Source organism: Euleptes europaea, chromosome 4 (genome assembly GCF_029931775.1).
Source record: "Euleptes europaea isolate rEulEur1 chromosome 4, rEulEur1.hap1, whole genome shotgun sequence".
In the NCBI taxonomy this organism is placed as follows: domain Eukaryota; kingdom Metazoa; phylum Chordata; class Lepidosauria; order Squamata; family Sphaerodactylidae; genus Euleptes; species Euleptes europaea.
This window is the reverse complement of record NC_079315.1, coordinates 52,628,426-52,656,147: the sequence shown is the minus strand read 5'-3', so window position 1 is coordinate 52,656,147 and position 27,722 is coordinate 52,628,426. Positions and strand designations below refer to the sequence as shown.

At 42.3% G+C, this 27,722-nt stretch overlaps 1 protein-coding gene across 1 annotated transcript in view; it reads right to left on the bottom strand.

The window, feature by feature from the left end:
• VPS13A (vacuolar protein sorting 13 homolog A) overlaps positions 1 to 27,722 on the bottom strand; it is a 173,272-nt gene that overhangs the window by 39,885 nt on the left and 105,665 nt on the right. The window contains exons 42-53 of the mRNA XM_056849248.1: positions 25,320 to 25,421; positions 23,782 to 23,940; positions 23,407 to 23,668; positions 15,762 to 15,922; positions 11,282 to 11,385; positions 9,347 to 9,644; positions 8,055 to 8,450; positions 7,545 to 7,649; positions 6,901 to 7,047; positions 5,524 to 5,652; positions 4,130 to 4,263; positions 3,608 to 3,737 (exon numbers count right to left, since the gene is read on the bottom strand). Of these exons, the coding sequence (XP_056705226.1) occupies positions 3,608 to 3,737; positions 4,130 to 4,263; positions 5,524 to 5,652; positions 6,901 to 7,047; positions 7,545 to 7,649; positions 8,055 to 8,450; positions 9,347 to 9,644; positions 11,282 to 11,385; positions 15,762 to 15,922; positions 23,407 to 23,668; positions 23,782 to 23,940; positions 25,320 to 25,421 (2,127 nt within the window). The remainder of the gene's footprint in view (positions 1 to 3,607; positions 3,738 to 4,129; positions 4,264 to 5,523; positions 5,653 to 6,900; positions 7,048 to 7,544; positions 7,650 to 8,054; positions 8,451 to 9,346; positions 9,645 to 11,281; positions 11,386 to 15,761; positions 15,923 to 23,406; positions 23,669 to 23,781; positions 23,941 to 25,319; positions 25,422 to 27,722) is intronic.

Here is a 27,722-nt window from a genome sequence, read left to right as displayed (position 1 = left end):
GTATTTTTTTTTTACACCTGTAAATGTTTAAAAAAACCTCTGAGCAAATAGCTGGTTCTGGTATGCTTCTGTGTCATCTCTACGCTCCCCATGTCAGCTGCATACTCTCCAACATTTCAGATATAAACAGGGTCGCACTTGCAAACTCCTGTTCGCACACCTACAATCACTTATGGTGTATCACTGAAACATAAGCAAGGAGGGGGAACAGCTGTGGGGACATCTTGCCAGCTGCATACCATCTCAGCTGTATTTTTGTCTCCTTACCCTGCTGCTCATGTTTGTTGTGGTCTTGAGGGGCAACTGACAAAGGACATCCCTTGGTCCAGGAAAGTGAAGCAGGGCTGCCTGTTCGCTTCCACCCTGTTTATATTAATGTTCTTGCAGGGACCTTAGCAGTGGTGAATTCACATGCCCCTGTTCTAGCCACCAGTCAGATCTCGTTGTTACACTAAGCCAGTGGTTCCCAAAGTGGGCAGTACCACCTCTTGGGGGGGTGGGATTACCTAGGGGGCACTAAGAGGCAAGGGGATACAGGGGGGCATTAGAGGTGGGCCCTTTCAACTGTGTTGTTGGATAGGGTAGGGGGCGCTGGGGTTGAGTTTGTGGCAGCAAGGGGGGGCGGTGGCCTGAAAGGTTTGGGAACTACTGCTCTAAGCAGAAAATGCTGTCCTCCTGTCTAGACTGCTGGTGGGACTGCATAGATTACTACAGGTGTTTCTGAACTATTGCACAGGAGAGGGCTCGATAATATATTGTGAAAAATCTGAAGTTATGGTCTTTTTTGAGATCTTCTCAGCCCAAACAACTCTCCTGGAAGCTGAATAACCAGCCAGCTGAGCAATTGTCTCAGTTATCTAGGTATTATTTTTCAAGCTTCTCTCTCATTAAAAGCTTAAAAAGAGTGTGCTCTGCTTTCAGTGGCCAGCCCCATGGCCTCTGTTGCTTCTCTACCCCCTGCTGGGGGTTGGTATATCCCTGCATCAATTCAAGTCTTTAGGGCTAAAGTGCTGTCTCAACATTTACATGTTGTGGTAGTTTGGATTAATTACTGGAGTTGTCAGTGCTATTGATCAACCTTTTGAGGTGTTCTTTGGAAAATTAATGGAATCCCTCTTTGCGTTGCCTCTAAGTTCTCCGAATAGATAGTTTGATAGATAGTTTATTTATGGCCCTTGGCCAGATAAAACAAAATACATGGACTAAAATGGTCTTACAAAGGTTTACAGTCCGCTTAAATCACTTAAAAAAATAACATCTAAGTTACATCTGCCATTTGGACTAAGAGACTACTCTATGGCAGAAGATATTAGTAGTTTTCTTCCTCTTTTATGATCAGATCTTTATGTTTCGCACTGACAGATTAATCTTGAATCCCAGCTTCATTTTTAGGACATAAATAGAGCATGGTATTGTAAGACTGGTTCTGCCCAAGACTGCTGGGTCATCAGATTGTTAAATAAAGATTGTATTTTATCTCCTTCCTGTTTGCAGCTACTAAAAGCTTGTGCATGGCCAGAGGAGCGAACCAGCAAGCTCACAGGCAATGGCCATTTAGTGAGTCAACCATTGGATTCAAAACCTGCATAGCAATGATGTCTCATTCAGGTATGTCAGAAACTGCTCTGCCTACACCCACTCACTCTAGTAAAGTTCTGAAAAACAACTTCATTTAGAACCCTCGGGTTGTGAAGACTGCCGCTCACTACTTATAAGAATTATATATTCTTTTTTAATAGAAGGAAACTTCCCAAAGACTTTACCAGATTCTGTTTTAAGACCTTTACTAGAAAAAAAAGCCAGTTTGGCAAAGGAAGATTTTGCCATTTGGGCTATGTCAACATATCAATATTTAGGCTAAATGGGGTAGAGCAATCTCAGGCGTACCTGAACGAGATGTCTGCCCCTGAGTCTTTTCAATCTGGTTTTAGGCATGGATTTGAGATTGAATGCTTTTTCCTGCTGCTGGATCTCAGATTAGAAATGGATAGTTGCAGTGCCTCTTTGTTAGCTTTTCTGGGGGCTCCTTCAGCAATACTTAATTTTCAGATATTACTGGAGTATCTTGAAAAAGTAGTGGTTCAAGGAATTCTCTGCACTGTTTTCAATCTTTGTTGTTAGACAGTATACCAAGAGTTTTCACCAGTGAGGCTGAATCTCACTGTTGGTGAGAGAATGAGCCCTGAAGGGATACTGTATTTCATATCTATATTAAGTAGCTGAGGGAGAGGAGGCAGTATGGTATAGCCCAATCTCGTCAGATTTTGAAAGCTAAGCAAAGTCAGCACTTGGAAGACAGACCGCCAATGGAAGGCAATGGCAAACCATCACTGCTTCTTACATGCCTTGAAAGCCCCTTGCTGGGGTGACCATAAGTCAACGGCAACTTGACCGCACTTTATACACACATTAAGCCACTGAATCAGATTACATCTGTAGCTTTGGAGTTCTGGTACACTTTCTCCTTGTAGCACATTTGCTGCAAATTGCTTGTTTCACTACTGCCTGCTCAAGATAATTTTCAAGATCATTGAAACAGGCTTCTGGAAGTAGTCCAGGATCCATCTCTCCCAGCATTTTGGAAGGCCAGTAGTTATTTTATATGAGAGTACTTCTGTTGTGGATCTCTGAGGGCTTAAAAACAATTGTCTATTAATGCTGTATTTTATTGGCAAATTTTGCTCAGTTATTTAACATTTTTCAATGTATACTGAAAACCCGAATATATTGTTGCTCTATTGTAAGCTGCATTATGATTTATGGAAAGGCAATGTACAAATTTGAAATATGTAAATATAATAAAATAAATCCTACCCAAGCCAATACTGCCCCTATTATACAATGCTAAAGATTTTACTTTGTTTCCTTTATGATGAATTGATTTATTCAGCAAAAGCTCGTCCTAGACTGATTTAAAACACAGGAGAATACTTGTTCTTTTGATTAGATTTTCTAAAAAGCAGACCTACCAGCCAACATGATATCAATAATTCAAAATATACTTCAAGAATTGTAGCATATGAAATGTCATGCTATGCACTGCATGCACCCTCAGAGATTTATTTTCTAGCAACCATGGGGAGGGAGCTGAACCCTGAAGAATAACAAATTTTAATAGGGCTGTGAGAAGCAAAGATATGGACAGTGGTCTGGTACCAGAGGATTGGGACTGTCCTTAGTGATCCTGTCAGTTTGAATCCTGATTTGCAGGGGACGCTCACAGAATTTGCCAGCTGCTGTAAATATGGAAGCAACTAATAATCCCACCATACATGACAGAAGTACAGAACATAAAAAAGCCTGAAGATCCCTAGGCTTGTTTATATAGTGACATGGTATACTGTTATGTCTGAACCACAACACTGTCAATGGGCTTATAATACGTCAAACATTTTGTTCCCTTTAGCCTGGGCGTAATGCTTTATCTGGTCTTTGACTTCCATTTCTTTTGTTCATGATTCTGGCTGTTTGCTGCTGATTTTCTACTAGGATACTGATTCTAACAATACTTTCAAGCTCATTAATCAGTTTAAGTACCATATTAGGTTACTTTGGCAAAGGATAACATATAGAAATGATCTGGCTTTCTTAAAAGTAGCATACATACATCTTTCTGAGTTACTTCTCCACTTCTTTTTCCACATTTCCATTTTAATTTTCTAGAGCCTAGTGGGTGAGCCCACGTGTATAACACTGCTTTATTTGGTGCTAGAGAATCTTCCATTACAGACAGAGAACTGCAAACAAAAATTAGGATAAAAGTTAGCAAATAATAAACATGCAACAATTATTGTTTTAGGGCGAAAACGCATGGTCACTTTAGCCTCCTTTATTCCCTGTTTCGCCAGGATCGAATGCACATTCGACGAAACGCATGCGTTTGATCCTGGCTGAAACAAGGAATAAAGGAGGCTAAAGCGACCATGCGTTTTTGCCCTTAGTTTCATCTCTATAACATCTGTTTATGTCTCAAGCCTAACGGACCCAAGCTCATCACAGTTCAGCAGTGAAGCAACCATAAGATTATAAATGAATACACTTACATACTCAATATCCAGGTATACTCATATCACTGAATTCTACAGTTTCCTGTATTCTTCAAGGTTGTTTTTTAAAGTTGTATACATACCTTTGTCCGTATTCAATCATTTCTCCTTTAGTATGGTTAATTATCAGGAATGGAGCTGTACCGTCATGATAATCACTAAATGTAATTGATGTCGAATGTTCAGACAATGTAATATCCACTATAATACCTCCAAGCTATCAGATATAAAACAAGCATATTACATTTGACTGTAATCATTCATTAGACTCATGTTGCCATCATAAAAAATTGAATGCTTAATTTTTTTGATAAAACATTTTAAACGTTTGAAAATATTCACTTGATATCTTTGGAAACTGAACAGGTGCCTGGACACAGTTTTGGAATGCATGAGGGCTAACAAACTGGAACTTAATCCCGACAAAACAGAAGTGCTAGTGGTAGGGGGAAGGTATGATGCAGGCAATAGGTTATCCCGTGTTCTGGCTTGGGTTGCACTCTCCCTAAATGATCAAGTGATAGCTTGGGGGTACTCCTGGACCTGTTGGATAAACAGGTGAAAGCAGTGACCAGGGGTGCCTTTCACCAGCTTTGGCTGGTGAGCCAGCTGGGGGCCTTCTGGGAGGAAAAGATCTTGCCACTGTGTTGCATGCCCTACTAACATCTAGATTAGATTCCTGAAATGCACTCTACGTGGGGCTGCTCTTGAAGACTGTCCAGAAGCTGCAGTTGGTACAGAATGCTGAGGTCAGAGTGTTGACTGGAGTGGGTCATAGAGACTAGTCTTTGTTCCACCTACACTGGCTTCAAATTTGCTTCCAGGCTCAATTCAAGGTTCTGGTATTGACCCTTAAAACCCTGTATGGCCTGAGGTTGATGACAACACAAAGTTATGGATGATTTAATCAAAAGGTCTCAAACAGATATTAACAATCACAAGGGACAACACTGCAAACTCCCCAGGTTAGAAATCAAACAGTAGGCTGGACACAAACAACTTAAACCATATCAGAGCTGTTCTTCAAATTCCCATATCACACTTAAGATACCTTAAATGAAGTGAATGGTCCATCACTGAAAGCTACAGACAGATTGAGCAAGACCACCAGGGAGACATTAACTTTCTATCCTTTTGCAAACACAGTTTATCTACCAGAGATACAAGACAATATTCAAAGTAAGGTCTGAAGACATGAAAATGGTCAAGAATAAATGTTTTATCCAGGAGATCACAGAGTTGCTCTGCCTCCACCTATTCAATCACCTTACCTAAGAATGGTAAATTAAAGACCCAACTAAAGCCTGCTTCTCTGTGGAGAGTTTCTTCAGGAAAGGCCTGATGACAGCCTCCTTCAGAATTTGGAAAAAAACCCCACTCTGTTAAGGAAGCATCTATAATTGCCAGCAATGGCCTTAAGTTGTCTGCATTTTGGAAAGAAGGTGAAATATACATTTAATGTTAAAATACCACTTACCTGGTTGTCCAAGTGCAACAGCAAACAGTTTTCTTGTTTATTAAGCTGTATAATTTTTGGTGGAATGTCTGAATGTTCTAGTCTGACAAGTAATTTACTTTCATTATTTTCAGGCCAAAAAGGAGTACACTAGAATAAAAAGGAAATACATAAGGGAAAACTGCACTGTAGTTTTTCTTTTTCTTTTTTTAAAGCCTGCATTCTCTTTCATCAATATAAAATAGTAAAAGAGTAGCCAATTACTAAAAATCACTTGGGACAATGTAAGACCTATGTTTATAAAATGGGAGATGAAGCATCATATGAAGCTGCTTTATATCCAATCTGACCATTGCTCTATTAACATCAGAACCGTGTACTCTGACTGACAGAAGCTCTCCAGGATTTCAGGTAGAGGTGTTTCACATCATCTTCTACCATATCCTTTAAAGTAGTTAACTTTGGCAAGTTCGTTGCTCAATTGAGCAGCAATGTCTATGATTGTAACAGCTATTTAATCCAGCCTCAGTGGTGGCAGAAACTGCTGCTGGTCATAATTATGGTAATCCATTTCACACTATACAGTTTTTGAAGGGAATGTCTGGACTGCTTGTGTGGACAACATATTATTCCAGATCAATGTACCGTTTTAAAAATAGGAAGAAGAGTGAACAATAAGATCGAAAGTATTAAGCAATTACTTTAAAAAGTAAAAGTTAAACCCCTGTGCAATCACCAGGTCATTACTGACCCATGGGGTGATGCCACATTACGACATTTACTAGGTAGACTATGTTTACGGGGAGGTTTGCCATTGCCTTCCCCAGTTGTCTACACTTTACCCCCAGCAAGCTGGGTACTCATTTTACTGACCTCGGAAGGATGGAAGGCTGAGTCAACCTTGAGCCGGCTACCTGAAACCGACTTCCATCGGGATCGAACCCAAGTCATGAGCAGAGCTTGGACTGCAGCTTACCACTCTAGGCCATGGGGCTGCTCACAGTAATTACTTAGCCAACACAAAATCCCATGTTTAACTTAAGAATGTCATTAGAAATGAGAGAATCACGCAATAAAGGATTTTATGGTCAGGAAAATAAATGTGGTTATGAACAGAAGCAGTTAATAAAGCACATGGGGCTACTACATTTGCAACTACACTTTTAAAAGTGTTCCTTTGGCTTTGAGTATATCGAGAGGCATAACAAACTGCACATTATACATTGTATTCTTTTACGCCTACACAGTGAACTTCAGAATCAGGCTATTTTACAACTAGAAAGCCCACATAAGGTGGAATGTGTGTGTGTGCAGGGGGGAAGGGGAAATAAAAAATCATTTACAGGCTCTCTAGTTATCAGAAGTAATTAAAATTAATTAAAATCTTAAAATGTTTACCTGCTGTAAAATTATTGGAATCCACTGTTCAGTGCCTTCTTCAGCTACTTCTAAATTATGTGTACTTCTGTTTGTGATCATAAAAAATGGTGTGAAAGACACTATCCTAGTGAGGTTAAAACTGCTGTTATCTATAGTGACACCAACCTGGAAAAGACAAAAATTGTTCAGTGTGCATGATTTCAAAGTCCCTTCACATTAGCAGATTTTTGCAATATCTGCTGATATTTGTGTATGGAGAACAGTAAAAACAAACAAACACAATACTGCATCCTGCAAGCTAGGGTTGCCAACTTCAGGTTGGGAAATTCCTGGAGATTTGGGGTTGGAGCCTAGGGAGGGCAGGGTTTGGGGAGGGACCTAAGTGGGGGATAATGCCACAGAACCCATCTGCCAAAGCAACCATTTTCTCCAGGTGAACTGATCTCTGTAGTCTGGAGATGAGCTTTAATTCTAGATCTCCGGGACCCACCCGGAGGTTGGCAACCCTAAACCTGACACTTTGTGTCCCATTTCCTGTGGATTTGTGGAAATTCTATGCAAACTGATTTGGAAGTCAGTGAATTCAGTGGGACTTTAATTCAAAGCACATTTGCATTAAGTTTGTAGCTGCACGGGATTGATGTATTACACAAACAACTCACCTGGAATTCCTTTTTGTGGCGCTTACATTTAACAAAACCATGACTGCCAACTGTATCAAGAGAAAAGTGATCAGAAAGTTCACTGTCTGTTACCATAAGCTGAACCTGTAAGGAGAACATTAATGTGTTACAACTGAAAATCTCTCTATTACCAGTAGAATTAAAGAAAAGAAAAATTCCCTAATTCTAAAAAAAAGGTCCACATAACTGTTACAAGTTTAAAAAACTATTTAGTTATAATTCCAAGGTGATAATTTGAGAGCCAGCAAAGTGTACTGGTAATGTACTAGTTTTAAAAAAATTCCCAATAACAGAGGACACAGTATATTATTTATAACAAAATTATATGTAATATAATATAAAAATTAGTACACTAAATGTTATAATTGCTAAATAGAATACACAGTTTTCATACTCTCAACAGCAAAGATATTACTGGAATCAGAGCTTAACGTGCTGTTAATTTGAACTTCACAGTTGCTTAATTTAAACTGAGACTTAAAATAGTACCTTGTTATTCTGGTAGAAGTGTTTAGGTTGAAAAGAAAAAAGAAGTGGCATCTTATAGTCAGGAGGATGTTTGCGGTGAATGCCATCAGCTTTGTATTGCAACATTCGGCCAGTCTTGTTTACCATCCAATATGGACTGTGAATTGCTATAATCATTTGTCCTGTAGCATAGGTGATATGGACAGCAATATCCAATTCTGTCTTGTCTACATCAGTAACACATGAAAATGTGACAAAACTAATTTCTTGTTGATTTGTTCGAATGTGGTACTCGCAGCTCCATCTTTTATCAAGATAATTAAGCAAATATAATTCCAGCTTGCTCTGATCCATTATTGCATTATGAATTTGAGCTGAACATCCGCTTTCAAGGTTATTGCATGTTGTACTATGTCCCTTAGAAAGAAAAGTTCCAATGTGGTAAAAACATACACACAGTTAATGCCAGTCAATTCTAAGCCAAATGTAAAAAAGTGGGAAGACCATCAATTATATACTTCTTGAAAATGTCAGTTATTCATGAAAAGCTCTAATCTCAATACAGCGTCTCATGCTCATCTCATATGGATATGTTAATACTAATAAAAGTTATTCTTTTGAAAGTCAGGCCTTTGAAAATCACAATATCATTCAAGTATCTCTTGCTTTTATCTCATTTTGGAGATCTTGATACAAAAACTGCAAGGGTTTCCCAAGGCTGCCAGTCTCCTGGAGAGAAGAAGGAAACACACAAGTATAGAAAGGGATTTTTCCCACTTTTCTTTTTCCAATTCCACAGGGAAAGGAGTATTTCTCTGATTCGGTTACAATTTGAGCACAGAAGAAATCACACTTCTGATGCCTGCTTTTTTAATTGAATGTGAGCATTTAGAACCACTGAGGGTCACATGCGAAAGCTAGGGAATACAAACTAGCAGCATTACTGCTCAGTGTGGTTTAAAAATAAAATTTATAACTATCTCAAACTGGACAATAGGTCAGACAGCAATATCATCCACATTCAAATGCACACATTTAAAATAGAAATCAGCCGGCCCGACTGGCTGAGAAAGACTAAGCACTCCAAGGTTACTTTCTGCCATGTGCCTTTTAGGCTCAATACAATATGGTAACATTTTTCAGACACAAGTGGGTACATTTCACAGAGAGCACAAGTTTTGCTTCATGTCTGTTGGACATACATGGCATGAATCTGACCCAACAAGATGATTAAGGGGACATTCTAGTCCTATGAAAGTATTTTTTCTACACAAAAGAATGCAAGCAGAAAACAAAGAAGTGCAGAGCAGTACCTTTAAGGAATAGGCCATCTGATAAGGAAGAAGATTGCGGAGGAGAACAGAAGGCCATAAATGAACAACATATGGTAAATCCCAATGATCATCTCTGCATGATGAAGATACTAAAGTATCTTGCTCTGGCACAATATTGATAATAAGTGGTTGGCTGGCTGATTTTACAGACTGACATTTCTTCTGCAACAACTTGCCAAAATTCTTCACCATTTCATCAAAGCTAACTCCCTCACTTGATTCATATTCTCCAGAAATTCCATTTTCATCAGTTACTGGTAAAAAAAACAGCAGTGATCTGAAAATAAACAATCAGTTTTTTTGAAAAAGCCTCTCAAAGAACTGTGAACAACTGAAACATTTGAAATTTCATTTCCTGAAATACAATAGTGCATTCTGTACATTTTTATCCAAGTGAGTTAATCAAGTCTTTGGCAGCTGTCTTTTCTTTCTACAACTTAAGCTGCTATCATAGAGATGGGGGGAACATATGTCCTAATTGAAGGGTTCCAGTATTCTAATGCAGATACAATCTTCTTTGGAACTACTGCCTTCCACTTATTTTAGCATGATTCTGCACAGTCAGGGCTGCCATTCAGTGGAGGTCAGGTATGAGATAGCGCTTGGTAAGAAGGCCAAGACTGCTAAGAAAACTTCTTCCTTGTCATCAGGGGGCTTTCTGTCCTTCGCCCTCTTCCCACTGGACCCTCTTGCTCCTCCTGTTCCCAAAGGAAGGTTCTAGCATTTGGCCTCCCCATGCTCTGTGGTTTGGTGTGACTTTTCAATCCTTTGTTCTTCCCTGTCTAGGTCATCTATTTATTGAGTTGGATGGCTTTTGTGCTAGGAGATGAGTCATGCCCACCATGTTTTTCCTTTGTGTACCTGTCAGCATGTTAAAGGCACTTAGCACTCTCTAATCATATACAGAGGGTCCCCCCCATCAAGTAGGAGCCGACTTATGGTGAACCCATCGGGTTTTCAAGGCAAGAAACATGGTTTGCCATTGCCTGCCTCTGTGTAGCAGGGCCACAGAGTGCAGACCCAATGGACACAGAGTGCAGACCCAATGGACACAGAGTGCAGACCCAATTATTATTACTGTGACATACATTCTGAGATGTAAGGCATTTCACCGCATAATGAAATAAAGGAAAAGAAAAACATTGGAAGGACAGTCAGAACTATGGCTGTCAGGTATTGCTGTTTTTCTTGAGAGTCCCAATAATGAAATCCAGTAAACACTCTCCAAAAGAGGTACAAAACCTGAATTAACAGTAGAAATTGTGGGTAAACTAACTATACGCTAACTGATGTGAGTTTTCTTCCAAGAACAGTTCCTACTGTGATGTTCCAATACACTGGAACAGTAATTGATAGGCAGAAAAAAATTGGCAAAGTAGAACTTTTTTAGGTTATTGAATCCAAGGTGAATTCTGCTGACATGACCAAAAAAAGTTTCACGAACAGCCCTTTCTAATTTTTCTCTTTGATTGTGTGTGGTCAGTACATGAATGGGAAATGTTAAATCAGAAATACCCAAAGTAGTATCAACAAACCAGAAATAACCCATAGAGTTAAGTCATGTCATCTTGTGCCTTGAAAGAACAATACTGATGAAATGATAGAAGGAACAGTGGATTGGATTCAGACTAAACTGGCAGTTTCCACAGATTCCCCCCTTCCATTGCAGACTCCCCCCCCCCCCCGCCCCATCATCTTCAGGGTTCCCTACCCCCAAGAGTACCATTTCACGGAAATCGCTGGGCTGCAGTAGAACAGGCTGCCACTGGAACAGGCAGGAAGGAAAGTCCCATTCTGCTACTAGAAAATTTAAACTGGATCAAAACCAGAACATTTATCTAACACTACCTTTTTGAACCTTTGCTGGAAGGACAGTATTTATAATAATGTGCATAAAAGAAAAAAAATCATCACCTGTAAGAAGTCAATGGTATGTTAAATTCATTCTCTGGTAAAGCAGTTCCCAAACATTTTCCGTCTTCAAATATATTCAAAGGAATTGAAAAATGATTCTTTATCTGTATGAAGAAAATCAGAAGGTCTGTAAAAACAACAAACCCTGCAATATCTGAATTATTTTCATTCATGCCAAAAGCAGGCAAAGCAAGCATGAGAAAACATAGTTGCACTTACCTGTAACTGATATTCATCGAGCATTCTTCTGTGCAGGCACACTTAAGAACTGCACATGTGCAGGGTTGCCACAGATGTTCCAAAAGCTCCTGACAGTATGAAGCACTTACCCACCCTTCAGCATGGTTCCTATCAACAGCCCCTATAAAAAGGGGGACAAAGCACCTCCCTGTTTTCTGAGGCTGCCACTGGAGGTGAGGGCCCAAAACTGGAGCTCACAGCAGGGACAGAGGGAGGGATATCTGCCTGCGCGTAAGAACACTCGATGAACTTCAGTTACAGGTAAGTACAACCATGTTTCATCATTGTGTCTTCTATGCAGTCCCAGCTCTCAATAAATTCGGCTGTGGAGGATCGCTTTGCCTACAGTGGTAGAGCATCTGCTTGGCATGCAGAAGGTCCCAATTTTAAGGACCAAGTGATGGGAAAGGACCAGGTGATGGGAAAGACCTTTGCCTGAGACCCTGGAGAGATGCTGCCAGTCTAAGTCGACAATACTGACTTTCATGGACCAACCGTCTGATTCAGTAGAAGGCTGATGTGGAGTCCGCATCAATGGCATAGTGTTTAATAAACATAGATGGTGTAAACCAGGTGGCTGCCCTGCAGGTGTCCTGCAGAGAGGATCCACTATGGAAGGCAGAAGACAAGGCTTGACCCTAGTGAAATGGGCCATGATCCCCAGTGGGACATTAGACTCCTCATGAGGAACACAATCCAGTGAGTTATTGCCTGGACAGAAATTTTATAATCTTTCTTGGCCCCACCGAAAGCTATAAAGAGATTTTTAACTTTCCTAAATAGCTCTTTCAGTACAAACAGAAAAAGAGAGCATGGAAGACTTGGTTGTAGAACATCATCCTTTTCCTTGTGCAATTTATGGAAGGGAAGATCCATTCTGAGTTCCTGAATCTCACTCTCCTGGCAGTGGTGATGGTAACCAAAAAGGCAGTGCTAGCTGAGAGGAGTTGCAAGGGGTAGGAAGCCATGAGCTTGAAGACATGAGTTTAGAGAGGACTAGCAATAAGCTCCATTGTGGGATATGGAAGATGTAGGGAGGGTAGAGGTTAGCCCTTTGAGGAAGGCCTTGGATTCAGCATTAGGAAAACACCAACTTCCCTAGGATAGGGACATTGAATGCTAAGATTGCACCTTAGTGGAAGAACTGACCAGACCTCTATCCTTCTGGGAAAGCAGGCAAGCTCAAAATAAGAGACTATATTTTCCCAAAAGAAGAGCTAATGTCTTTCTATTATTATTTCTATTCATAAGTAATAAGTGGCTATTCTGAATGACAGGCTGGAGGAGGTGTATACCTTGTGGCGTAAACCAGGTGGCTGCCCTGCAAGCTTTCTGCACTCTTTATCTATTGGGGCAGTATGGACTGGACCGTTTTGAGTACCTTTCCTCTGCAAAGCCTCTGTTATCATTGAATTGGCACCCTCCTGTTTGTCTTATACATATTTTCCAACTTTTTAGAGGTTTTGGAGTCAAGTATGGCTGTCGATTTGGTTCGTCCCGAACCGAAAAACCGCCGAATTTCCCGATTCGGCAGTTTTTAGTTCGGATGGAACCGAACTCAAAAAAGGAGGGAAAACGGGGAGATGAATTCAGCTAATTCGGGGTGTACGGCAAATAAATCCAGCAAATTCAGGGTTCGGCGCAGCAGCATAACCCTCAGTTAGTAAGCAGCACTCTCCCCCAGCCAATCGGTGGCCAAGCTGGGTCTTCTTCTGGCCAATCAGTTTGAGCAATTGAGTGCATGAGCCCAGCTGCTGCGGGGCCCGGGAAAAGAAAGAGAGAGTATCTGTTTGTGTGTGAGAGAGAAATCCCCGTGTGTGTGTGTGGGGGGTGCTTGTGCACATTTGCTCCTTTCCGTGGCTGCAGGGGGCGAAGTTTTGGGGGTAGAGACCCCAAACTTTCAGCGGATCTTCAAAGGACACTTCTTGCGAGACCCCCCAAGTTTTGTAAACATTGGGTCAGGGGGTCCTGAGATATGGGGCCCGAAAGGGGTCCTCCCCTTAATGTGCATTTTTATTCCATTTAAAGCACACATTTGCTCCTTTTCGTGGCTGCAGGGGGTGCATTTTTGGGGGTAGAGACCCCAAACTTTCAGCGGAGCTTCAAAGGACCCTTCTTGCGAGACCACTCAAGTTTTATAAACATTGGGTCAGGGGGTCTCGAGATATGGGGTCCCCCTTTTCCCTATTGGGATGAATGGGATCAGCCAATCCTGTGTGCATCTCGAGAGCGGCAAATCCAAGGCAAAACCTCCCGTGCTTAAATGGAATCGTATTGGATTATCCAGTCCCTCCTGATGGAACAGAAGACATCCACAGTAAGACCCCTTTAATCTATAATTTTTCTCCTGTGTGTGTGTGGGGAGGGGAAGCAGAGTCTGTGTGTGTGTGGGGAGGGAGCAGTTTCTGTGGGTGGGGGGAAAGCCAAAGGGGGCTTTCGCCCATTCTGTCTGGGTGTGTGTGCCCCCTCGAGTCTCTCTCTTCCTGGTTTGAGGGGGGGGGGGGCTTCAGTTGTGTGTCCTCAGGTTTTCCCTCATTCATAAGATCAGTTAGGTCTATTTTGATGCTTGCTCAAAAATTTTGAAATTGTGTCTTAAAGAATGCATTTTCCTGGTCCCGAGTCCAATGCAAAAGGGGAAATTCCACCCCCTCCTGCTCCTGATGCTTAGCTAGCATGCCTCTGTCCCTTTCCATGGTTTGCAAACTCCCAGGCGTCAGGTATTGCTTTGCATGGTTGCAAATGTGTTGATTTGCATGGTTGTGTTGCTTTGCTTGGTTTGCAAACTTCTTCTGTCCCTTTCCATGGTTTGCAAACTCCCAGGCGTCAGGTGTTGCTTTGCATGGTTGCAAACGTGATGGTTTGCATGGTTGTGTTGCTTTGCATGGTTTGCAAATTTCTTCGCACCTGCCCTGCCCTTGCTCCCCGCAGCTCAGCTGTTTGTCGGGGCGGGGAGCTTTGAGTGGGTGGCAAGCTCTGCTAATTGCAAATGCACATTAAGGAGGGGGGACCCCTTTCGGGGCCCATATCTCAGCCCCCGCTGATCCAATCTTTACAAAACTTGGGAGTTATTGCAAGAAGGGTCCTTTGAAGCTATGCTGAAAGTTTGGGACCTCTACCCCCAAAAATGCCCCCCGGAGCCGCGGAAAGGTGCGGTTGTGATTTTAATGGCTTTATTCGACCGAATTTTTCCCCGAACTCTGGACCTCATGCCGAATTGCACAGACCGAAGCGGGGGAGTTCGGACTTTGGCATTTCCCGAATAAAAACGGGCCGAATTTTGCCGAATCCGAATTTTACCGAATTATTATTTTTTCAACAGCCCTAGAGTCAAGTTTGCCTGAACTGTACTCAGTCTAGCCTTAGGATCCGATCATGGCACAACTTTGAAAATTGCCAAAAGAGGTAATGGACAGATAAGAGCAGAGGCTCTTCTCAATCCAGGATTTCCCCTTGGAGATGGAAAGAGGGGACTGGTGTCTGGACCAGGTGTAGGTGAGTGAGTCTTAGGAACCAGCAACAGATTCCATGTTCTCCTCTGAACCAAGGGTGAAGATAGTTTGGACTTAATTTTATGGGAAGACTTTTATTTGGTTGAAGACTGCACAGAAGATGGTCCGTCTAAATGTATCATCTTGAAGTTTGCTTTTTTGGCTTCAAGAAGATGGGTGAGGTCTTGAAGCTGAGAGTGGAGTCAGTGGAACTGAAGTAGGAATCTGAACCAATGCAACAGTCGGACCAGAGAGACTGATGAAACCAGAGCCACGCTTTCATACCCCTGTGAAGGAGGTTGGGATGAGAGAGAGTGAATGACCCAAAGTCACCCAGCAAACTTCATGGCCTAGTAGAGATTGGACCCCAGGTCTCCCAGGACCTAGTCCAATGGTTTATCCAACAGACCACACTGGACCTCACCAAACTGGCATGGGGTACAGCCTTCTTGTGGGCCTGTATGCTGTATTCAATTTGCTTTGCGGGTTTGATTGATGGAAATCACCTCTACATTAAATCTCCTTGCATTTAGGCAAGATATCCCTACTGTAGCTAATAACGCATATGTAAATTGAACTCTTGTTAATCTAGGAAAAGGTATAACCACCATGGTATCTGTTTATATTATCTGCCTCCATAAAACTGATGCTAATCTTGTTTACATCAACTACATGAGTACAATAACATTCCTCAAAAGAACAAAGAAGCAGGGAACTCATGAATCAATAATAATTTTGGGAAAATATATTACCTGAATAGGTGAGTGTACTGTTATCGTCTTACTTCCTTCAATGGTATCAATTTGACAAACTATAGATCTTACAACACCCGAGTCATTATGTCTTACTCTATAAAGACTTCGTCCTACTTTTGTCAGCGGAATCTTATCAGTGGTGGAGTGGTTTTCAGGTGCTAGAATTTGAAGAAAATACACAGAATTACAGGAAATAAAACTGTATAAAGGAAAGAGACATATTAAACTAATGCTTCCAGATTTTTTTAAATTGATTTTTTTTTGCTTATCACTAAACTCATACTACAGCTGAACCAATGCCAACAGTCTGACATACTGTCTTCATGAGCATGATGCATCCCTATTCATTTTTTTCAAACTGAGCAAGGGGAATGTACTTCATTTTAGCACTGGAGAAAAGAGTGTACTTTCTTCAAATAGCCAAATGTTTAAAAAATCAAATGATCCATGTAAAGATGAGATGTTGTAGGGAAATAGCAACTCTGCATTTATTTTTAAGGTCTATAAGAATACCTCTGCCTTTCAGAAGTACAGTGTCCAACCCTGCACCAGGAAGGGGAGCTAAAAATTCTAGCTGCAGAGAAAGAAATTTGGAGGGTGCACCAGTTTTAATACTGTTGTTTCTGTTCTTCATTCCCTTTCAAGAAAAGAAGGTGGTCCACAGTATGACTACTAACACATTTTTTTTCATTTGGAACGCCTAATCTTTTATCTTGATTTGATTAATTTTTTGTATAAATAAGCATTTGTTAATTGACACACATACACATATAAAATTTTATTGAAGAAGCTGAAAGGTTATACATTGTAAAAGATTTGAAATTTCAAACCATTATTAATAAGTAGAACTTTCTGATCTAATGTGTCTGTGATGCAGATTTGACCTGAGTTTAATATGATTGTTGTTATTATTAATACAATGACAATTGTCCTTAATGAATTAATTACCTAGAGTAGCAAAATTAGTTCTGCAGAGGATATTCTGAACATTAGTTAAAAAGCACACACATGAAAACAGAGTTGCACTTACCTGTAACTGCTGTTCATCTAGGTCTTCAGTGCAGGCACACATAGGAACTGCACTTGCACAGGCCAACCTTTGGATAATTCTTAAACTTCCAGCCACTAGGGAACGCTGCATGCCGTAACACACAGGCACGGCTCCACAGAGCATGGGAAAACCAGCGCACTGCCCCCCTTCCCTCAGTTCCCCCTGAGCTGCTGGAGTCAGGAATCAAGGAGCTCACAGCAGGGCAGGAAAAAGGGTTGTGTGCCTGCACTGAAGACCTAGATGAACAGCAGTTACAACTCTGTTTTCATCCACCGTCTTACAGTGCAGTCCCACATAGGGATAGTCCCAAGCCTTACCAGGATGGTGGGGAACTCTAACCTCTCACAGGAACAATGACTGGAGAACCACCTTCCCCACTGATGCTTTGTCTCTTGCCTGTAGGTCCAAGGCGTAATGGCGGATAAAGGTGTTGGCTGATGACCAAGTTGCTGCTCTGCACATTTCCTTGATGGGCACCCCCTGTAGACAAGCAGCTGACAAAACCTGCGCCCTAGTGGAATGGGCACAAATCTCCATTGGACAGGGAGCCCCAGCCTTCTCATAACACAGTTTAATCACAGACACAATCCATCTGGACAGAGTCTGAGGTGATGCCCTCTTACCCTTTTGGGCCCCGAGTGGCACACAAACAAGGACATAACCCAGTGCATATAAAATAATAAAGCTTTCCTTACATCCAATTAGTGGAGTGCTCTCTGCATCAGAAAAAGGGTTAGGGAAAAAACTGGCAAAATGATCTCTGGCTCAAATGAAAGGTTTTGCCACTTTTGGTAAAAATTGTGCTGATGGCCTGAACACCATCGGTCAGGGAACACCCTCATGAAAGGTGGATCCATCCGCAATGCAGCAATTTCACTCACCCTGCAGGCCAATGTTTTGCCCACCAGCAAACAGGTCTTCATAGAGACCAGGTGTAGAGGGCAAGAAGCCAAAGGCTCAAATGGAGACCCCATGATCTTAGCTAGAACCAGTGAGGGGGACCATTGAAAGACAATGGGGTCCAGGGAAGAAAGGAATTAAACAACCCTTTCAGGAAGGTTTTGGACGTTATATGCGAGAACACCGTAGACCCCTCCACCTGCCCATGGTGGGCTGAGATGGCTGCCAAATAAACCTTGATGGAAGAGAAGGCCATACCACTCTTCTTAAGATGTAGTAAAAGCTCAATTACTACTGATAGAGGGGCTTCATCAGGCAACACCCCTCTACTTCTACACCATTCAGAAAACCTCCTAGTAGATGGTGTGCAAGCTTGTAGAAGGAGCTCCTTGATCCCTTCTGAAAACTTTATCCTAGGAGCTGTACCCTCCATGCTGTCAAGTGCAGATTGTTGACCTGTGGATGGTATCGCATCCCCATCCTCAGGAGATCCAACTGTGGCAGGAACAGTGTGTACCGACCCCTGGACATGGTCATAAGGGTCGTGAACCATATCTGCCTTGGCCGGAAAGGGGCAATCACTATCCCATCTCTGCCATCCACCCTCATTTATCCCCAACATCCTTGTAATCAGGAGAATTGGTGGAAACAGAGTCCCCTAGCAGGTGATTTGAAAAGTGTTGCCCAAGGAAACCCTGCCTCTGCCTGCCAGAGAACAAAAACTGGGGTTTTGGCATTCTCCCTGCTTGCAAAAAGATCCACAGCAGGTATATGCCATGCGGCAAAAAACCTGGGACAGGTACATGTCGTTCAAAGACCACTCGTGTTAAAGGACCAACTGAGGGCATCCACTCTCACCTTGTGCATCCCAGCAATGTGAACAGCTTGAAGCATAACATGATGTTTTATAGCCCCCACTGCCAAATGACCACTGCTTCCTGGCAAAGGCGTCTGGACCCTGTCCTGCCCTGCTTGTTTGAATAAAACAAAGCGGTGACATTGTCCGTGCAAATCAGGGTAGCTCAGTCCATCAGGATATCTGTGTAAAAGTTTAGGGCATAACAAATCACTCTGAGTTCTAACACATTTATGTGCATTGTCACCTCAACCTGCAACCATCTGCCCTGTACTGTGTATTCCTCACTTTTGCCCCCCAAACCAACAGGGAGGCATCCGTAGTGAGCACCATCTTGTAGCCTGTGACTCCAAACCACACCCCCTGTGACAAATTATGGGCATCCCGCCACCAATCTAGCATAGCTAAAATGGGACGTGGGATTGAGAACTTTTTCCCCAAGGCATGAATTCCAGGCTTGGACTGAGATGGAAGCTGCAAGGGGCGCATATGCAACCTTGTCCAAGGAAGGACCGCTGTAGTGGATGCCATAACTCTCAACAATCTGAGCACTTGAATCACTGGTTGGAAACTGTTGCGCTGCAATATAGCAGCCAACCTCTGAATTTTTTGTCCTCTCTCTTTGGGAAGAAACCCCTTCACCTCATGAGAATTAAGGATAGCCCCAATGAAATGAATGGACATGGAAGGGGACAGTCTAGACTTTTCCCAATTCACTATCAACCCCAAATGATGGCAGGTTGTGAGCGTGAGTTCTAAGCGGGCTCAAAGCTCATCTCGTGATGAAGCTACTAAGAGCCAATAGTCCAAGTAAGGGTATATGGTACACCCCTGCAACCTCAAGTAGGCCACTACAGGGGCTATACGCTTAGAGAAAACTCTGGGTGCAGTGGCCAATCCAAACGGTATGTTGATAAACTTCTGTTCCATAACGGAATAGCAACAATCTTCTGTGTAACTTGAAATTGGAGTTGTGAAAATATGCATCTTTCAAATCTAGCACTATAAACCATGAGAGTGGGGGCAACAACTGTAATACAGATACAAGATTGACCATACGAAACTCTGCACCTTCAGGTGTCTATTGAGCTTGCACATGTCAAGAATAGGCCTCTTACCTCCATCCTTTTTATCAACCAAAAAGAAACAAGAATAAAAACCAAATGACACATCGGGAGAATAAACTTTCTCAATTGCTCCTTTACTGATCAATTTTTGTAACTCAGGAGCTAACTCTGGAAAAGGGTTTTGAACTGCTTCAGCATAACTAATACAAACAGGTAACTCTTTGAACTCCAAACCATAACCCTCGGTCACAACAGTCAGGACCCATTAATCTGAAGTAATTTACCTCCAAGCCAAAAGGAACTGGGACAAATGGACCCAAACACCCCTCCTTGAGTGTGCTCCGCTAGTCAGAACTGCTTCTAGGCAGCCTGTGGCTGATTCTCTGAAGATTGCCCCGCTTGCCCTTGCCTGGGTCTTGAGGAGTTCCGTCTCCTTGAGTAACTCTGATATTGGTAAAGTTGCCGGGGAGGATACTGCTAGAGTGGAGTGTACCTCTGCTCTTGATTATACGGTGTCCACTGCCTGGGATATGACCGTTGCTTGAACTGGGGGGGGGGGGAGATGTGATCCCCAGTGATTTAGTGGTCTGGAGGTTTTTCTTAATCTGGGCCAAAGTATCATTGGTCTTTTCAAAGAAAAGGGTGTTCCCCTCAAAGGGAAGGTCTTCCACCCTCTGACAAGTGTCCCAGGTCCAGGCATGTCTTCAAAGCACTACCTACATGGACATGTTGTGTGCCACAGCATCCACACAGTGCTTACTGGCATTGATTTGTTGTTTGGACAGACAGACCGCCTCCATCTGAAGCAACCTCAGCAATAGTCTTTCATCAGAAAGGAAATCCAGGTAAGGAGTAATCCTTTCCCATAGATATAACTGTCAGGCTTCAGCAAATGCACGGCGTTTCAGGCAATAGAACTCAAATCCAGGCAGAGCAGCGATTCAAACACATATTCCGAAAGTAGTGATTTCAGTAAGGAGGCAAACAAGGCTGGAATACATGACTGGGGGAGAGAGGATACATATATAGAGTTGATACAATAGGGTTACAGGAACAAAGAGACAATGTAGTCGTTTTCTGCCGGTAACAACTTAAGTAAAACTGAAACAGAAACACTTATGAGCAATCAGTGGAGGAGATGGCCGAGCTCTCGGCTTTGTGCGCGGGACCCGATATCAGATCGGAGATTTACACGGGCGGGTCCCAAAACAATTGTAAATCCCTGGCCGGAGCTCGTGTGCAAAACGGGGGGGGGGGGAAGGAGTGCAAGGAGAACTCCATCTTGTTCGCAGGGAAACCATCTTGTTTGGGAACGGAGCTGTCAGAAGCCCCATCTGACAATAACTGATAACCAGACATAATCACCTGGTAATTGGAAATTCTCATGACCAGGGCAGCAGAGGAATAACCTTTTCTCCCCAATGCATCCAACTTTCCCCCTTCCTTATCTGCAGGATAGGCATGCTGAGGCATCCCTTGGCCTGCATCTCCCCCGTAATAAGGGAGGATGGCGGGGGATGCATGGACAAGAATGGAACTGATTCCCTCTGGATCTTGTAAAAACCTTCAACTTTCCTAGCAGTAGCCAGGGTAGAAGCTGGCTTCTACTAAATCTCAAACATGGACTCCAACAGTCCGTTCAACATAGCAAAAGTAACTAGACCTAGGGAGGCAGCATATAATCTCCCCAAAATATTGTAGGCTGGTTGATGTGCTGTCGTAGAGACTTCAATATCTAGAGCTTTAGCCATCCTGAGCATCTGCTCTGCATACATTCAGAGATCCTCTGTAGGCGAGGCATTCAAAGATCTATTCACTGCTTCATCCAGACTGGAACCATAAACACTCTCGGAACTGACATTGGAACTGTGCGCAGGTTCCCCAAATCCCTCACACTCCTCAAACACAGGAGAAAGGGGATGTCTCAATGGCTCCATTTGGCTGGCTCCCAATTGATGTGTCATCGGGTCCAGTAGAGTGAAAGGAGGAACTGATGGTTCCTGAAAACACTCATTCCAATCTCCCGCTCCCATCAGATCCATAAGTGGCCACAAATGATCGGTTCTGCATGGGTCGGATCCATGCTTGCGATCTGATGGTCCATCCCAATTGAATCACAGTCTGAAAAGGACATATGTGGTGAGTCGAGGTGAGGAGATGGTGTTTTCGGTGGGGGTAGCAAGACCTCCTCAACCTCAGGAGTTCTAGGTTCTGGTTCCACCACTCGGTTCTGATGTGGGTCCAAGCGCTCTTTGGATCTGAGCACTCCTCTTTGTCCTTTCAGTTCCAGTAGTGCTTTGGATCGAACCAACTGAAAGTCCCTTCGGGGGTGGTGCCAGTTCCAAAACTGATTTTGACGGGATTGAAGAGGCGGCCAAGGCTTGCTGCCAAAGAGCAGCCTTCAACTTTGTGGCCCGATCATTTCTTGCCCTGGTAGTGATCTTCTGGCAGTCTCTACAGGTGGATACATTATGGCCCTCTCCCAGAGCAGACAAAGATCACGCTCATCAGTCTGGGTCATTTTAGCATTCTAGCTAGTACAGTTTTTAAACAATGCCATAGTTCCAAATGCAACAAAGAAATAGTTGAATGTATATACTCAACAACAGAATGTGGCTTTCAGTGACTGACTCCAAAGGTGGCAAAAGAAGAACTGAGGGAAGGGGGCGTACAGCACCAGTTTTTCTGTGGAGCCACGCCTGTCCGTTATGGCATGCAGTGCCCCCTAGTGGCTGGAAGCTTAAAACTTCTCCGAAGGTTGGCCCTATGTGGGACTGCACTGTAAGACTGTGGATGAACACTGAGTTCAATTCAAACCTGTGATGAATGCAGTATGTTTGGGGAAGGGACTTTTGCCACTTTGCACTTTTCAGTGCAGCCCCTTGTACTCCTGAAAAGCTTTCCCTGGAGATCAGGGAAAACCAGGCAACTGTATGGGACATGGTGAGGGAGTTAAAGCCAGAGGAAATCAGCAGAAAAAATCTCTTCCACACACATTCAAATGGAAAAAGCTCTACAAACATTACAAAAGCACAGACAAAAGCGTACGTGTGGGAAGAGTGATTTCTGCAAAGTTCTCCTCCTTGTTGCATTCCCCTGCACTGCTCCCCACACTGTTCATAAGGATACTCCAGCTCTCAGGAATGACTTTACATGGACATAAAGAGTTGCAATGGGAGGAAGAAGATGGGACAGACCCCTTCCACTTTTGTTTGTTGTATCCACCCAGTGATCTTGGTTGCATCAACATTTTCTGCCCTGACTTTCAAACTGCAGCAGGTTTGTGTGTGTGTGTGTGTGTGTGTGTGTGTGTGTGTAAGAGAGAGAGAGAGAGAGAGAGCACCCATACAATGTTGTTTTCTAATTATCAAATTTCTAGGCTTTCCCCCATTCCCTCTCAAACCTGCTTTGGTACAATCCTTCCACACAGAATGCAGCCCAAATGTGTTAGCAAGCTATCTAGATTGGCAAGTGTACATTTTGGAAGGTGGCTCCCATACTGACCCCATTTCCCCTACTGCAAGCTCTGTGGCCACTATCATCCCTGCCATTTCAGGCTTTCAAAATCAGTTATTAAAATAAGTAACAGCTAAACTGCAATAACATTTTAACTCTATTGCCATGATCTAGTAGTTCCTCTGAATCCCCCAGTTTCATTGTCTAAAAAAAGAAGATTCCAGCCCTTTTTGTGGAAATGTAAACAGAAAGGCATTTCCATACTACTGCTAAGTCAAAAAGTTTGGAAAGAAATAACTGAAGACTACTTACTAAGCCATATGTAGAAAACTTTGCTGCTCAGGGTAGTCATAGCTGTAAATTGGTCATATTCACTCTTAGTTTTGATATATTCCATGCTTAGGCTTTGCCCATTTTCAAGACGAAATGATTTTGTCCTTGATTCAACATTCAGGACACTGAAGGAATTACTAGGCAATACAACAACAGACACACCTAAGGAATTTATCAATACAAATGGTGCCTGATCTTTCTTAAAGACTTCTGATGTTTGTGTAGCTGCTTCAGCAAATGCCTAAAAAAAGGATAAAATAATGGATTAACAACTGGTAACTGAGTATTTCCTAAGTGAACACATGGGGCTTAAATTCAATTTTAAGACCCAAACTAAACTCTTATATTTCTTACCGTGCCAAGGTTACTCAACATTAGCAGTCCACATTTAGATAATGTAATGTTCAGCTGCTCTTCAGAGTAAATATTTATCACTGTTTTGTACTCTGGCACTTTGTAGTGTTCTTCTTCAGCAACTGATTCAGCCAGAGATTTTTTGGTCTTCTTTTTCATCTTTAAAAGGGAGTGGGGTGGAATAATAAGGGAGAAAAATGAATTAACATCAAAAACAGAAAGTTGTTATTGGAAGAGAGATTTATACTATCTGGCTATATTATGTTGAAAATATTTGGAATATCAGCATAACTTTTCAAAAGAGATTTTGAAGTATCCTAAAGACTAAAATACAACCGCAAATAGTTAAAAAAAAGAGAGTCTCATAAGGAAGAAAAGAATAAATAACAGAGTTTGGCTCATAATAGCTGTCACCAGTACATTATTTCCAAGCAAATCATTATGATGGGTGAGATACGTACCTGGTGTCTGGATGTAGTTTTGTGATGGATGAGGACCAATACACTGAAACTTAATCCATACAAGATGTAGGTGTTACTGGTAATGGAATGACGGTTGTTTTTTTTAAATTGAGGTGTCTCCTGTTCTGGACAAGGCTGTCCTCCTCCTAAAGGAGCAGGTTTGTAGCCTGGGAGTGCTGCTAGCCCAGGGCTTCTGCTGGATAAACAGATGGCAGGAGTGGCCAGGAAAACCTTCCAACATATTTGGCTAGTGAGCCAGCTACAGCCTTTCCTGGGTAAAAAAATCTTGCTACTAAAATGCATGTCCTGGTAACATCTGGATTAGATTACTGCAAAATGTGGAGCTGCCGTCTATTGGTACAGAATGCTACACAAAGAAAAGCTGGCTCAAGGGGGTTGGAGGAGGGAACATATCATTCTGGTCTTGTTCCATCTGCACTGGCTTCCAATTTACTTCTGGGTCCAATTCAGGGTGCTTGCATTGGCCTTTAAAGATCAATATAGCTTGGGACCACTACACCTTAAAGACAGCTTACTCCCATATAAACCCACCCAACCATTACAGTCATGTTCAGGGGTTTTGTTTTGTGTAATCCCTTCATCTGAGGCTAGACAGGTGGCAACCCAAGGAAATACCCCTAGATCATTGTTTTCTGCCAGTGGAAGACTTTTTTTTTGGGTCTGGTGTTCCCTGGCTGATGGTGGAGCCAAGGAATAGAAAATCTTTTAACAAATGTAATATCTTCATTGTCAGCTTTAAAGTTGTGTATTTCCTCAGTGGTCATTACTTTTGTCTTCTTCGTATTCAGTTATAATCTTGTTTTGGCACTTTCTACTTTAATTTTCATTGGTAGATGTTTCAAGTCTTCACTGTTTTCTGCCAGTAATGTGGTGTCATCTGTATATCTCAGACTGCTGTTTCTACCCTGCTCACTTGTTTCAGCAAGGATAGAGATTTGCCATGGTAACAATGAAATTAATCTCAAATCATTTTAACATCACATATTAAAAACGTATAGTGAAACAAATTAAAACAATAAGAGCCATCTGTCCTGTAGTTAAGTGAAGCCACTATACCTTCATTCCTAGAACCCATGGTCTAAATTCATCAGTGTTTTCAACTTCCAGTGGTTCAAGCAAAGGTTCCCACACACCAAACATCTCATTGTAATAATGCACCTAAAAATTAAAAATATTATATAAATTGTACAATTAAAAGGGAGAGGGTTACCAAAAGAAGTGTGTCACTCTTATTATTAACCTAGCAGACCAACTTCAATCATTATATTATTCAGCATAAAATATAATCTGAGCATGATCTCCCTCTGAAAACTGGAAAACAGAGAAGGGGAAAGAACAGCTACAGAACATATTCAGCGGACTTGCTATGCAACAACTCAAATTTACTTTGGCTTCAATTCCATCCCAAAGCAAGTGTCCCACCAATACACTCATTCTAAAAAGCCATTCATTCTTGCTATGTCCATAGAAGCTTTTCAACAAATCTCATACATAGTTTTGATTTCTCCTTAGAACACGAATATCGCACTTGGATGAACAAAATGAAGCCTTTGGGCTTAGCTCACCCATTCAGCATGCTGTTTGTATGCTTGTATCTGAATCCTTTCTCTGGGTTAAATGATACAATATTGGAATGGAACTATGTATGCACGCTTAGGACACTACTCTGTATTTCCAGATTACATAAGAACATAAGAAAAGCCATGCTGGATCAGAACAAGGCCCATCAAGTCCAGCAGTCTCTGTTCACACAGTGGCCAACCAGGTGCCTCTAGGAAGCCCACAAATAAGACCACTGCAGCAGCATCCTGCCTGTGTTTCACAGCACTTAATATAATAGGCATGCTCCTCTGATACTGCAGAGAATAGGTATGCATCATGACTAGTATTCATTTTGACTAGTAGCCATGGATAGCCCTATCCTCCATGAACATGTCCACTCCCATATCCTCCATGAACATGTCCACTCCCCTCTTCAAGCCTTCCAAGCTGGCAGCCATCACCACATCCTGGGGCAGGGAGTTCCACAATTTAACTATGCGTTGTGTGAAGAAATATTTTATCTATTTTGAATCTCTCACCCTCCAGCTTCAGCAGATGACCCCGCGGTCTGGTATTATGAGAGAGGGAGAAAAGCGTCTCCCTGTCCATTTGCTCCATACGATGCATAATTTTATAGACCTCTATCATATCTCCACTTAACCGCTTTCTTTCCAAGTTAAACAGCCCTAAGTGTTTTAACCGCTCCTCATAGGGCAGCTGCCCACTGATCATTTTGGTTGCTCTTTTCTGCACCTTCTTAAGCTCTGCAATATTCTTTTTTAGGTGTGGTGATCAAAACTGTACATAGTATTCCAAGTGTGGTCTCACCATAGATTTGTACAAGGGCAGTATGACAGCAGCAGTTTTATTCTCTATTCCCTGTCTAATTACGGCCAGCATGGAATTTGCCTTTTTCACAGCAGCTGCTCATTGGGTTGACATCTTCATCGAGCCATCCACTACCACTCCAAGATCCCTTTCTTGGTCTGTCGCTGCCAGCACAGATCCCAACACGCAGATGTGAAGTTGGGATTTTTTGCCCCAATATGCATCACTTTACCCTTGCTCACACTGATTTGCCATTTTAATGCCCACTCCTCCAGTTTGGAGAGATCCTTTTGGAGTTCTTCACAGTCCATTTTTGTTTTAACCACCCTAAATAATTTGGTGTCATCTGCAAACTGGGCTACCTCGCTGTTGACCCCCAACTGCAGGTCACTGATGAACAGGTTGAAGAGCACTGGTCCCAACACAGATTCCCGAGGGACCCCACATCTCTCCATTGTGAGAACTGACCATTGATTCCTATTCTCTGCTGTCTATTTTTCAGCCAGTTCTCAATCCATAAGAGGACTTGACCTCTTAACCTATGAAGTTTGCTTAGCTGTCTTTGGTGGGGGACTTTGTCAAAAGCTTTTTGGAAATCCAAATACACGATGTCCACAGGCTCATTCCTGTCCACATGTTTATTGACACTTTCAAAAAACTCTAAAAGATTAGTGAGACAGGAGCTACCTTTGCAGAACCCATGTTGGTTTTTGCTCAGCAGGGCTTGCCCTTCTGTATGCTTGACAATTCTATCTTTAATAAAGATTGAGTTCTAACTTTGATAAAGATTGAATTCAAACATGACTTCTATGCCCATTTCATGGGGACACGGAAAGATGGAGAGGAGGCTTCAAAATACATTGTAATACAGTATCTCCCATTAAGATTTTGGAATGAAAGTTGGTATGTATGTACATAATTCTCAAGCAATAGCCTAGACTTATTTTGCAGGGGTCAAGGGGGCTATGCAACATATTGTAACATAATATTTAACTTGGAGATTGAGCTACTGGAATGAAGACTGGAGTGAATGTTGAAGACAATTTTAAATTTCAGGTTCACAGCCAAACTTGGCTGCCCTCCTTCACT